Genomic DNA, 15005 nt, shown 5'->3' with positions numbered 1-15005 from the left:
TTAAAGTTAGTCATCAGTCTCAAGTCAAAGTCGAGTCCCGAGTCCTGAAGTCTCAAGTTATTTTATTACAAGTTGAGTCACAAGACATGTGACCCAAGTCCACACCTCTGGAAAACATGCACACACACACACACACACACACACACACACACACACACACACACACACACACACACACACACACACACACACACACACAGACACAGACACACACACACACACACACACACACACACACACACAGACACAGACACACAGACACACACACACACACACACACGCAGTGATGCCCCAATTTCCTTTGATTAGACGCTCCTACCCTGATGACATGGATAAGAAGGCAGATGGCGTTTCCTGTTGTTTGTTGATTTATTCATACCGCCCTTTAAATATATATATATATATGTCTGAAGTGTCCTGTTTTGCTAGTCTCGTACGAACCATCCTGATCTACGAGGTTACTGTTTTGCCATGCTGAAAACACAAGACTTTGTCAATGTTGTTCTCTGCAGAGTTCTCTGTAGAGTGAAAGAAAGGGAGTGAAAGAAGAAAAGAGAGCCAAAAGACAGATATAGTCGTCCAGGTGAAAAGTGAGAGAACAAGAAAGAAATATGAGCTGACGAAAGCGTGTTAATGATCCACCATTTTTACACACACACACACACACACACACACACACACACACACACGCACACACACACACACGCGCACACACACACACACACACACACACACACACACACACAAACACACACACAAACACACACACACACACACACACACACACACACAGGGGTGACAGAGCAATACAGGATAGGAGAGAGGAGGAAGCCCCGTTGTGTACCTGTGGGAACAGCTGCGTCCATGGTGGGCCTCTCCCAAGTGTTGACTTGCTCCCAAGCGAAGCCATTGGTCCCGAGGGCCACACTGTAGCCACAGCTGCTGTAGGGGTCTTCAAATGAACAGCTGCCTGTAGGACACAACGAGAAGAGAGAAGAGTAGGGTTGCATATGTCAACACGATTAAGCCATATACTCACATCATTATTTCATCCCCGTTAAATAATTATTTTCCAGCGCATTAGGCTTTATGCTAGCCAGAAGCCATGGATTGAGAAAGCAAGATGAAACTCGGTCTAATTAAATGTACTCTTTGAGATGCGTGGTTTAATTGCAATGAGAGAATTCAAAGGGAATTCTTGGGGGTTTTGTGCATTATCTATTTAGTCAATTACACAAATGTTTTGTGTTTTTGAGCTGCTTTTATGCGTGGATCGTTTGATGCAAAGCTCGCTTTCAGATTTGAATAAAATTTGTAAAATTGCATAAGCCAAGTACTAAACACTCATTGGGGGCTAATGACTTGCCTGTGTACTGAATGGGAAAATAAGAGCACATTCCATTCAAATGAGAGGGGAGTTTGTGTCAGTGGCCTTTTGTTAGACATATTTTTCATTTTGTTCCATTCTGAAAGGTCCCAAACATTTATCTCTTTGTGGTCAATAAATCCAAGTCTCACTGCTGAGATTGAGGCTGTCCTAATATGGACACCATACAAAACAAATAACTTTTCACTCTCCATATCAATAGTGTCAAACAACCACTCGCTGCACCAAGCCCTTCATCTCCTCTAATTAATGTTGCCTACCAATTTGATACATTATTGATAAGTTGCCCACAACAGATAAGTAACAGTTTGGATGATCAGTTAAAGCTCCTGCTTACAACCTGCACCCACATCTGCTCCTAGGGGAGGAGCTAGCGTAAAAACGGGGGCTTTTCATCTCTAAGGCTAGTTAGACAGTGAGTTGTAATGGGAAGGTTTTTCAGCAGCTGCATTTCTTTAGGCTCTCTGTGGAGACGTCGTTTATAAAATTGAGTTTCACATGTAGCACTTTCATCAGTAAGGTTTGAATGAACTGAGAGGCATGGTAGAGTGTGTTCACAGTCTCTACATTCAAAGAGGACATTGTTTACACCCATAAAATTGACAGAAAAGATAAGTGTTCGCACCTCAGGATTTAATTTGGGAATCTGTGCGCTGCAATTAATATTGCTGTCAGATTACGATGTACTGTAAATAATTACATTAATATTTTTGCAATTTTGGGAGTCTACATAGTGAGGTTGCTAGCTTATGACGACACGATCAGCAAAGAGGTCTTTGGACATATCTGTTTTGAAATGTTATTGTGGTAGAAAAGGTAAAGAAAATGGAAAGTATGCAACTGTACAGTACATTTAAATGTGAGTGATGATCGAATGTTGAATTTCTTACTGTAACCTTTACATATCTCTTTTTAAAATAAGTTTTTTGGACAGATTTTCTTCCGGGCTAATTTGGTTAAGTGTTTTCTGTATAAATTAAGTATTAGTGTTGATAAACACAAACATACACATCCATCTTGTGATCATACTCAACCAATTCAGGGCCCAAGACCCTCTACCAATTCTAAAACATTCCAGTCTTTCATCCATTTTGGAGCCCCAATTGGACCCTTTGATCATTATAACCTTACATTTAAGACCACTGTAATCCAAACTGACAGGACCTACCATGTCATACACCAATGGGGGCTAACTCAGCTAAAGCGTCTGTTTTCTGTTCACTTAGACAAGATCTTAGTTAGCTCCCATTAAATTTACTGTCATCATCTAAGATTTAATTACAGCGTTTACTAACATATGCATTTTTTCAGTATTTTCCCTCCCTGGCGGCATTTCCAAGCCAGGCAGGCTAGTATACGGCTCAGATGCTCAAGCTATTATTTCCACACCAGTAAGCATCCATAATAGCCAAATATAGCTGTCATTAATTTAGCAGTAAACTGAGATACAGAATATCAGGACAGTGTCTTGTCATGTAAAATGTGTCTCTCAATTTAGGACAAATGTGACCTAACAAATGCCATGCAGCCATATTCTTAGTTTCACTAGAGAATGCATGACTCAATAGGACCACTGTTTGTGGTCTTTTTTCCGCTTGAGTGGAAACAACAAACAACTTACCACTGACCCCTCTCTAGTTGTCACTGTGTACCTGGAATGGCTCAGGAAAACACACACACACACAAGTCAATGGATTCAATCCGTTCGGACAGGATTCAGAACACAAGAGGGAGCAGGCTGATTGAATGCGTGAGATACATATATTGTACACACACTCAACACACACATAGGCAGACTCGCTTTCACTCACACACATATCCCATTTGAAATGAATCCAGCTTCGCCCATAGCACTGAATTAGACGAGAGAAGAAAGATGACAAGGCAGACAAAAGGAACAGAGCGCTTCTAATAACACACATGACTCATTCAATTTAGATGCTCCCCTCAACCCCTACTAATTCTACATTTTCCAATTTGCATACACATTTTAACCTTGGCAGCTCACTCCACACAATCCATTTCCCTAAGCCAATCTATCCCCATCCATCACCTTGTGAAGAGGGGGAGAAAAAGGCTGTAGGTAGGATAGGTAGCCAGGCATCGGACAGAGGCTCTCCAAGCTCAATCAGGTCAGAGCTGGGTCATGTTTGGTGTTCATGCACCAAACGGAAGAAGATGGGGAGAAACTACCTGGACTTCTCCAATAAGAAATGCTAGAGGATACAGTTGCCTGGAAATGGAATCTGTCAACATCTCTACAAGAAGCATGCTGGGTTGATGAGCGGTCAGTAACAGGCTTCAGGGATGGTAAATAAATCTCTGGATACATACATACAATATTGGCAGAACATAATGAACTGTTAATGAGACAATGCTTCTTGGTTTTACGTCTCTCTTCAGGCTTTGAAAGGCTCCCTTTTCAAAGACAATAACGGTTCATGTGAATGAAACATACTCTTTTGGAGATACATCTCAGTTCACAGTGTATCAATAAATAATTGTCACTTTCTTAACCATAACCTGGCTTAACTTGCCTCTAGGCCACATGGCTAGTGAACGCAATCCTGGAAAGGGTTAATCCTGTATTGATCCAGTTCAATGATCTGAATGTATGACCTGTACTGTAAATATGCTAACATGACTCTCTGCCTCATCCATACAACTAACAAAGTCAACTGGTGTCAGAAGTTGGATCAGAACTCACTAACGTTAACAAACACTACACAATGTCGAACCATTTAAGAAGTTGTGTGGAACGCACGAGCCCAGTAAAAATACTCTTCCTCCAAGATTTATGCACGTTGTCAGTCGTTTTTTATCCCTTCTCTGATTTTAGTATTTGCATACTAATCCCACTTCTCGACTAAAATGGCAGCTTTGCATTAATGACTCTCTTTTCCTCTCCTGTGTGAGTCAGGTGGTGTGTCCTCATAGGAGGCCAGTCCTGATCCCCTAATTCCAGGGATTGGAAGAACAGACAATACGGAAGACTACAAGAAATCTGCCTGAAAAGCAAGCTTCTTTCTGCCTTTAATACACAACAAGGAAACCCGTCATTCTTTCAAACAAGAAATCCCTTACATAGCACTAGGCACAGGGATTATGCTTTTCTATGAATTTCCAATGTTGCGGGGCCACAGGAGGGCAAAGGAAAATATGTGAAGGCAGAAATGGATACAGTGTGTTTGTGTGAGTACCTGTATGACACTTCCCCACTGTCCTTGGGTCTGGCTGTGCTTGTAGGGGGGAGAAGAACAGTGTGTGTCCTTGGATGCTCGTTATTGGGCCTTCTGCGAAACACAGTGGGGGTTTTATAAAGCCAAGCCAGCAGAAAACACAGGCACAGGGGCCAGAGAGCTTCCCACCAGGTCACTCACCTCCAGCCAATCAGAGCACAGGCTAAAGGATGTGGAAAAGCAGATGTTGTCTCTGTCTCTCTGTGTCTTTTCCACCTTTTTCACTTGTATCCCTCTTTTCATTTCTGTTTAGTCAGACTCAACAGAAATGATCCCCCCCCCCCCCCCCCCCCCCCAATGAAGGCTGTCTGTTCTTGCTCAGGCTGGTTAGAATTGACAAATGTTTCACCACAGCACCCCAGATCATAAAATGCACTAATAAAAATAATGAGTTTATACAAAATGCATGTCATGCCATTTTCTCCTCTTAGAAAAAATTATTACCTACGTGTAGTAAAGCACACTCTAGTATGTAACTATAAACGTCTGTTTCTTGTGCTTTCATAGGGTGATAGATTTAAATAAATGTAGTCACACATACACTATGTAATACAACAGCATGTGGGCAACACTCAATTTAGTGGATTTGGCTATTTCAGCCACACCCATTGCTGACAGGTGTATACAATTGAGCACACAGCCATGCAATTTCCATAGACAACCATTGGCAGTAGAATGGCCTTAATGGCCTCAACAAGTCCGTTCGTCAAATTTCTGCCCTGCTAGAGCTGCCCTGCTAGAGCTGTGACGTAGAAACGTCTCGGAGCGACAACGGCTCAGCCTCAAAGTGGTAGGCCACACAAGCTCACAGAACAGGACAACCGAGTGCTGAAGCGTATAGCGTGTGTAAAACTGCCTCTGGAAGCAACATCATCACAATAACAATTTGTCTGGAGCTTCATGAAATGGGTTTCCATGGCCGAGCAGCCGCACACAAGCAAAGCTTCGGCTGGAGTGGTGTAAAGCTTGCCGCCATTTGACTCTGGAGCAGTGGAAACGCGTTCTCTGGAGTGATGAATCAAGCCTCACCATCTGGCAGTTCGACAGGATAATCTGGGTTTGCCGAATGCCAGGAGTTGACTACCTGCCCCAATGCATAGCGCCAACTGTAACGTTCGGAGGAGGAATAATGGACGGGGGCTGTTGTTCATGGTTCAAGCTAGGTCCTTTAGTTCCAGTGAAGGGAAATCTTAACGCTACAGCATAGAATGACATTCTAGACAATTATGTGCTTCCAAATGTGTGGCAACAGTTTGGGGAAGGCCCTTTCCTGTTTCAGCATGACAATGCCCCATGCACAAAGCAAGGTCCCTACAAAAATGTTTTTTTGAGATCGGTGTGGAATAACTTGACTGGCCTGCACAGAGCCCTGACCTAAACCCCATTGAACACCTAATGCTCTTGTGGCTGAATGGAAGCAAGTCCCCGCAACAGTGGTCCAACATCTAGTGGAAAGCCTTTGCAGAAGAGTGGAGGCTGTTAAAGCAGCAAAGTTGGGACCAACTCCACAATAATGCCCATGATTTTATCAGGAGATGTTCAATGACCAGGTGTCCACTTACTTTTGGTCATGTAGTGTATCACTACTATGCAAATACACACACCATGCAACAATTTGCACACTCTATGAAAAATATTATTCACCATCATTTCTCCTCCAAGTATGAGTCCTTAAAAATAACACCAATGTTGATTCTTTAAGCCCACCTTCTGTTACAGTAATGAGCTACAGTGTCTCTTTGTCACACTCTAAATGTTAGCGTCTGACTCCTCTTCACCCTGCGCCCTCAGAGATGAGCTGTCACTCAGCAAATTAGCTGCAGTAAATGCCCGTCACACCATGCCTGCCCATATCTCCTCAGCCACTTAAAAACTCTGTTCACAGCCCCACTACCACCACCCCCCATACCCCCACACCCTCCTTTAACCCACTGCCACCACCCTGTCACCCACGAGCTTGAAGAAGACGCGTGGTGGCATCAGAGGGATGCTAAAGCCTTGTTTAAGAGCTCAGAGCCCCAGCGGGTGAAGGGGTTAGCCCTGGGCTCATTACAGACCTCACACTCAGTCAATAAGATTTTGGCGCAGCAGAGTGAATAACCTTGACTCACCCAGGGCCCTCGCTAATGTGAATATATTGAATGCTAGGGCAATGTGGCAGGGGCTCCCGAGTGGCGAAGCAGTCCAAGGCATTGCATCTCAGTGCTAGGGGTATCACTACAGACCCTGGTTTGATTCCAGGCTGTATCACATCCCATAGGGCGGCGCACAATTGGCCCAGCGTCGTTAGGGTTTGACCGGGGGAAGGCTGTCATTGTAAATAAGAATTTGTTCTCAACTGACTTGCCTAGTTAAATAAAGATCAAATACAATGTATCAGCCTCAGCTTAGCTGCAGTAGAGACACTTATTAGCATTAGATTTGAATTTGTGATTCATTAACTTCTAAAGAAAGTATGCTGACTTTACTATGAACTTTGACTGAGAGCCCCTGGAGGCTTTATTCATTTTTCACCTTCTCTGTGGGTGAATTTTGGAGGACTTACCTCAACTTTTCATTATTTTCTGGCTAGCTCCCTTTTGGGGACTTCTTTGAAAACCATAGCCCAGCTCTTATTTGTCTCTAGCAGGACGAGGCGTGACTCTCAAATGTCTCTGCACAGCCAAGGTACCCCTGGAATAAGCTGTGGCCCAGTGTAGTCCACTATGTCCCCTGTGTCGCCCCCTCCCCCTCTCATTCATCCATCTCTGGGGTTGTGGAGGCAGCTGAAAAGGGAGAGTCGCTTGGCGGATCTATCCGGATGAATATGAATGAGAGCTCAGCTCCTTGGCAGCACACACACACAGTCTCGGGGTCGCTTGAAACTGCCTGAGCTGTCTCCAGCTCTACAGTGTCAGTGGGAGGAAAAACCTGCCACCGTATCAGCTTGCTGTCTCCAAAGACAGGCCCTCGAATCCCCTTTCAGACTCGCCAAGACTAGGGGGAGAGAGAGAGCGAGTGGGAGAAAGGGAGAGAGAGAGAGAGTGAAAGAGAGAGAAAGAAAGGACTAGCTGGGCGAGAGAGAGTGAGTGAGTGAGTGAGTGAGTGAGTGAGTGAGTGAGTGAGTGAGTGAGTGAGTGAGTGAGTGAGTGAGTGAGTGAGTGAGTGAAAGGGGACTAGCTGAGACAGAGAGAGAGATGGCTCAGTTAGAAGTTGTGAGTGGCTATGATCGACCAGTCTGAAAAAAGCCATGTTTAAGCCTCGGAAACGTGCTGTCAGATTCCCCCTTTAATGTACATTTGAACGCCTTAATCTCCGACAGCGATGGCTCTTTCTTTGCCAAGATGAAACTTTAGTCTTAAAGAGAAAATAAAAAAGGGACCTGGAGAATGTCAGTGGTGGAAGAGGATGTGTGTGTGTTCTTGTGTGTCTTTAGTGTGTGTGTATGTATTTGAACACTAGCTAGGGTTCAGTCAGTGGTGCTACTGCCCCTAAGCAGGACTTGGTTTCAGCAACCTCCTTAATAATTGAGCTTTGTTGGCCTGCTAACCAATTAGCTAAATAATTCAGTATTCAGTGTGCAGGAGAGGAGAGTTATAGCAAATAACAGCCATGGATCACCTAGCTTAGAGGCAGTTTTCTGATTAATATGGTACATATGGCACTGGTGTGGTCACTGCGGTATTGAATGTAAACATCCATCTCTTTTAGCGATGGAGCTACTGCATAGCATCATACTCCACAGCACTAAAGCAGAGTCCTCTCCTGAAAAGTCCACAGCATTTTATAGTTCTATTAGCAGCACTGAAGTCAGCAACTTCCAACAAGGTAGCTAGCAACCTACACAACACTACAAGCTCTCACATGTGTCCTATGTTGTTGCTTTCCAGATATGTGAATGCACAGACATATCGTGACGCAATCCTGAGGCCCATTGTCATGCTATTCATCCACCACAGAAGCCCTAGCATTAAATATCTTCACATTTTACTCTGACACTACCGCCTAGCATCTTTTTTAAAAAACATTAATTTAACTAGGCAAGTCGGTTAAGAACAAAGTCTTATTTACAATGACCGGCCAACCCCTAACCCGGACGACACAGGGCCAATTGTGCGCCAACCTATGGGACTCCCAATCACAGCCAGTTGGGATACAGCCTGGAATCAAACCAGGGTCTGTAGTGACACCTCTAGCACCTCTTTGCCACTCGGGAACCCAATGTGCATTCCCAACCTGTCACAGAGTCACTGGGCACAAAGTCTTTCCAGAACCTCTAATACGTTTCGCTCAATGTCTCGTAGAAAGAGGTAGAAATTGGGAATCCATTGTTTTTAAAAATAAGACCCTAAACGGTAAACACTGGGATAAGAAGGATACAAAACGATAGGTTATTGTACTGTTTGCTGATTTCGATCCTCATGCCCCATTCGTCCTGTGATTGGCGGGATTACGGTGGTAATTGGGTCTCTAAGTAGCCGTCCTACCACTTACGGACTCCATACGGACTAAATAATGAAATAATCAAAGGGAACTAGTCCGATGGAGGTAGTGGGGCTGAGGCTGGGGGGGATGAGGTGGCTGAGGCGGGGGGATCTTGACAGGGACTGGCCCTGGGCGGCTGACCCCGGTGCAAGCTGAGGCTCGGGGAGGAGGGTGAAGAGCCTTGACTGGCCACGCTCTCAGATCCTCATTAGAGCAGGTAGCAGGTACACCCCCTCTTCTATGAGATTTGTTCTTGGCTGTCACACTCTCTCTTTCTCTCTCTCTCGCCGCCTCTAGGACTGTTTCTCTCTCACTGTCTTTCTTTATCTATCTCTTCTCCACGGGTCTAATTTGATTATCTGTCTCCTGCTATCTTTCTCCTCTCCCTCCTACTCAGTATCCTCTCTTTTGTCAATATCTCTCTTTCCCTCCCTCTCTTTCTTCCTTATTTATTTTTCTCTCTGTCTCTCCTTTCTTATTTATTATCTTAGTTATTATCTTAGTCTCTTTCTCTACTTCCTCATCTGCTTTTCTTTTCTTTTTCTGCCCCTTTCATCCTCAATGTCTGAGTACTTGAAATATTTAAATACTGTCTAAACTATACGTTCATAACAACACTATTGTACAGATTTTAATTTGATCACTCTTTTGTTGCTGAGAATTTTCCTGCCCAGCAGGAAATGCAAACTTGTAGTGTATTCAGGGTTTTAAAAGGCTTTTAACGTATGTAATTTCCCCTTTAAAATGTCAGACTTGATTTTCCCGAACAAAAAATGTAGCAACATTTTGTTTCAATGAAATGTAATCCACATAATAATTCACAATTCCTGAAGCTGCAGGATTATTTTCCTGCTGTAGCAAACTGGCTCAAATTCAGATCCTACATCTGTATGCTCTAAGTATACTTAGTATCCATGAGTTCATCTGACTCAGGGAAAGTAGATAAAGGGCTTCATTAGCAAAATCCCAAAGTATACCTTTAAAGATTGTTTGCAATTAATTTGGCCTTCACCTCTCCTGCAGCAACAGCAATTGCACAATGATCCATGTAATTATTATCTACGATCGATGGCAGGTGGGGAAGGAGCAGTGCTTACACAAATACAAACACACACACACACACACACTTATTCATAGTCATGTTCAATGTCACCCTCTGCAAATGCTTGTCTGAAAGACCATGAACTGGGAGACTCCCAAAAGGATTGGTGTAAAATTTTAAATCAGAGGATGTTGTGTTCCAATATGGCAGCTGGTGTCACTTGACTCCAAATTCTGCCCTCTCTACTACTCTGCTCAAAGTGTGTATGTGTGTGTGATATTATGCAAGCAGGTTTGTGAGTGTGTACATTTATATGCGCATAGAGTATTTACAGTTGAAGGCGGACGTTTACATTCACTCGGTTTTCAACCACTCCACAAATTTCTTGTTAACAAACTATAGTTTTGGCAAGTCGGTTAAGACATCTACTTTGTGCATGACACAAGTAATTTTTCCAACATTTGTTTACAGACAATTTATTTCACTTATAATTCACCGTATCACAATTCTAGTGGGTCAGAAGATTACATACACTAAATTGACTGTGCCTTTAAACTGTTCGGAAAATTCCAGATTATTATGTCATGGCTTTAGAAGCTTCTGATAGGCTATTTGACATAATGTGAGTCAACTGGAGGTGTACTTGTGGATGTATTTCAAGGCCTACCTTCAAACTCAGTGCCTGTTTGCTTGACATCATGGGAAAATCAAAATAAATCAACAAAGACCTCAGAAAAAAAATTGTAAACATCCACAAGTCTGGTTCATACTGGTTCATACATCATGAGGCAGGACAATTATGTGGATATATTGAAGCAACATCTCAAGACATCAGTCAGGAAGTTAAAGCTTGGTCGCAAATGGGTCTTCCAAATGGACAATGACCCCAAGCATACTTCCAAAGTTGTGGCAAAATGGCTTAAGGACAACAAAGTCAAGGTATTGGAGTGGCCATCACAAAGCCCTGACCTCAATCCTATAGAACATTTGTGGGCAGAACTGAAAAAGCATGTGTGAGCAAGGACACCTACAAACCTGACTCAGTTACACCAGCTCTGTCAGGAGGAATGGGCCAAAATTCACCCAACTTATTGTGGGAAGCTTGTGGAAGGCTATCCGAAACATTTGATCCAAGTTAAACAATTTAAAGGCAACGCTACCAAATACTAATTGAGTGTATGTAAACTTCTGACCCACTGGGAATGTGATGAAAGGAATAAAAGCTGAAATAAATAATTCTCTCTACTATTATTCTGACATTTAACATTCTTAAAATAATGTGGTGATCCTAACTGACCTAAGACAGGGTATTATTACTAGGATTAAATGTCAGGAATTGTGAAAAACTGAGTTTAAATGTATTTGGCTAAGGTGCATGTAAACGTCTGACTTCAACTGTGTATTATGCGGCTTTCACAAGGGCCAGTGGACAGTAGTTAAGACACCCAGATATATCAGGGTCAGAGAGGGACTCAACAGGGGTCCAGCAGCGCGATTAGTATGCAAGCTAGTACACCTCCCCTGGGTCTCGGCAGAGTGTGTGTGTTTGTTTGTGTGTGTGTGTTTTAGTATGCCTCTCCATGCCTGTGTGTGACCTTCATGTAGAACCGTATCTACAAACACTTAATTATCCTCCTACTACTCAGGTTGCCCATCTCGCCGTGAGACAGATATGTCATGTGTTAGTCATGTAGCTGTGGAATAAACAAGCACTCGCTCTCTCTCGCTGGAACTAGCTTATACATATTTAGCAGATTTTTAGGGGCGTTTGTGATGCTTTACTGTTTACCATTGACCCAGCTGTGCTGATATTACATTTTATTGGCTGGGATGAAAACAATTAAACCTGCCGCTAAGGCATCACTGTATGTTCCATATGCTCAATTCCCTATGTAACAACTTTTAGAGAGGGGGAGAGTACGAACTCTGACACGCCTCTTCAAACCATAGTATATTACAAATTGGTGTGTGTGTGTTTTTATTATTTTACTAGGCAAGTCAGTTTAAGAACAAATTCTTAATTGAAATTGAAATTGAAATTGAAATTACACCTAAACTACAGTATATCGAAAACTAATTTCACACATATAATAGAGTTAGCCTAAAGACAAGAATACATTTACAATAGTCTGATGGGTGAGCACATTATCAATTGTTAAATTGTTTATGAAGAGGAATCTGATGAACAGTGCAGCTTGGAATTGACACAGGCAGGGAAATGAGTGCCAAAAGTTTAGTGGGTGGAATAGTTGTGAACAATTGGAGGTTAACTTAGTAGCAGTGCAAATATCATGGTACAGCTATATGGCCACTGAAATACTAAGGCACTTTTTAACGGTAAGTTTACAATATTAAACTGTCAGGAGGAGTAAAACAAGGTTGTCCACTATTGGCATAACAATTTATTTTGGCCATTGAAATGTTAGCTATTAAAATCAGATCCAACAATAATGCAAAGGAGTTAGAAATCAAGGGATTAAAAACAAAGGTGTCATTGTACGCTGATGATTCATGCTTTCTTTTATATCCACAATTTGGGTCGCTCCACAGCCTCATTGAGGATCTAGATACTTGTTCTAACCTCTCTGGGTTACAACTAAATGAATTACTATATTACGTTTTGGATAACAAAAAAATACTACTTTTACATTACCGTGTAGTTTACGAATAAAATGGTCTGACGGTGATGTGGACATACTCGGTATACATATCCCGATAGAAAGTTAGCCAAATTAGATACATATTTTCATTACCATGGAAGCAAAATCGTGTATATTTGTGGAAAAATCTTCCTGATTTAACTCTTTAGTCATATCCCAGATGACCTATTTGAGGCAAGTGGAATAGGGAAAAACTAAGGAACTTCTCTGTTGGCCCTGCATTAAAAAACTAAATTGGTTGAAGAATAAATAAATAAAAAAGTACACCAGTTTCAATTAAGGACCAAAAAATTGACAGCTGTGCAAAATAGATTGCTAAATAGTTGGGAAGAGATTTTCAATGTACCGATTCCATGGCACATGGTTTATGAACAGATACGCAAATCAACGCCTGATTCAAAACGTATAATTTTTCAATTTAAATTATACAAAATTCTTGCAAACAATAGAACGTTATATACAGTGCCTTGCGAAAGTATTCGGCCCCCTTGAACTTTGCGACCTTTTGCCACATTTCAGGCTTCAAACATAAAGATATAAAACTGTATTTTTTTGTGAAGAATCAACAACAAGTGGGACACAATCATGAAGTGGAACGACATTTATTGGATATTTCAAACTTTTTTAACAAATCAAAAACTGAAAAATTGGGTGTGCAAAATTATTCAGCCCCTTTACTTTCAGTGCAGCAAACTCTCTCCAGAAGTTCAGTGAGGATCTCTGAATGATCCAATGTTGACCTAAATGACTAATGATGATAAATACAATCCACCTGTGTGTAATCAAGTCTCCGTATAAATGCACCTGCACTGTGATAGTCTCAGAGGTCCGTTAAAAGCGCAGAGAGCATCATGAAGAACAAGGAACACACCAGGCAGGTCCGAGATACTGTTGTGAAGAAGTTTAAAGCCGGATTTGGATACAAAAATATTTCCCAAGCTTTAAACATCCCAAGGAGCACTGTGCAAGCGATAATATTGAAATGGAAGGAGTATCAGACCACTGCAAATCTACCAAGACCTGGCCGTCCCTCTAAACTTTCAGCTCATACAAGGAGAAGACTGATCAGAGATGCAGCCAAGAGGCCCATGATCACTCTGGATGAACTGCAGAGATCTACAGCTGAGGTGGGAGACTCTGTCCATAGGACAACAATCAGTCGTATATTGCACAAATCTGGCCTTTATGGAAGAGTGGCAAGAAGAAAGCCATTTCTTAAAGATATCCATAAAAGTGTTGTTTAAAGTTTGCCACAAGCCACCTGGGAGACACACCAAACATGTGGAAGAAGGTGCTCTGGTCAGATGAAACCAAAATTGAACTTTTTGGCAACAATGCAAAACGTTATGTTTGGCATAAAAGCAACACAGCTCATCACACTGAACACACCATCCCCACTGTCAAACATGGTGGTGGCAGCATCATGGTTTGGGCCTGCTTTTCTTCAGCAGGGACAGGGAAGATGGTTAAAATTGATGGGAAGATGGATGGAGCCAAATACAGGACCATTCTGGAAGAAAACCTGATGGAGTCTGCAAAAGACCTGAGACTGGGACGGAGATTTGTCTTCCAACAAGACAATGATCCAAAACATAAAGCAAAATCTACAATGGAATGGTTCAAAAATAAACATATCCAGGTGTTAGAATGGCCAAGTCAAAGTCCAGACCTGAATCCAATCGAAAATCTGTGGAAAGAACTGAAAACTGCTGTTCACAAATGCTCTCCATCCAACCTCACTGAGCTCGAGCTGTTTTGCAAGGAGGAATGGGGAAAAATTTCAGTCTCTCGATGTGCAAAACTGATGGAGACATACCCCAAGCGACTTACAGTTGTAATCGCAGCAAAAGGTGGCGCTACAAAGTATTAACTTAAGGGGGCTGAATAATTTTGCACGCCCAATTTTTCAGTTTTTGGTTTGTTAAAAAAGTTTGAAATATCCAATAAATGTCGTTCCACTTCATGATGGTGTCCCACTTGTTGTTGATTCTTCACAAAAAAAATACAGTTTTATATCTTTATGTTTGAAGCCTGAAATGTGGCAAAAGGTTGCAATGTTCAAGGGGGCCGAATACTTTCGCAAGGCATTGTATATGGGGGATACAACCATCCCAGCTCTGCAGATTTTGCTGTGAAGACACCGAATCTGTAGATCATTTGTTTTGCTACTGTCCATATGTAGCTTGTTTTTGGTTGCAGGTTCATGAATGGTT

General features: G+C 42.2%; 1 protein-coding gene across 1 annotated transcript in view; it reads right to left on the bottom strand.

The window, feature by feature from the left end:
* LOC110527653 (receptor-type tyrosine-protein phosphatase T) overlaps positions 1-15005 on the bottom strand; it is a 511724-nt gene that overhangs the window by 391006 nt on the left and 105713 nt on the right. Inside the window, exon 2 of the mRNA XM_021609068.2 lies at positions 845-970. Coding sequence (XP_021464743.2) covers positions 845-970 — 126 coding nt within the window. The remainder of the gene's footprint in view (positions 1-844; positions 971-15005) is intronic.

The sequence above is a fragment of the Oncorhynchus mykiss genome, chromosome 7 (genome assembly GCF_013265735.2).
Source record: "Oncorhynchus mykiss isolate Arlee chromosome 7, USDA_OmykA_1.1, whole genome shotgun sequence".
Lineage (NCBI taxonomy): Eukaryota > Metazoa > Chordata > Actinopteri > Salmoniformes > Salmonidae > Oncorhynchus > Oncorhynchus mykiss.
The sequence above is the reverse complement of the archived record's forward strand: the minus strand, read 5'-3'. Positions and strand labels throughout refer to the sequence as shown.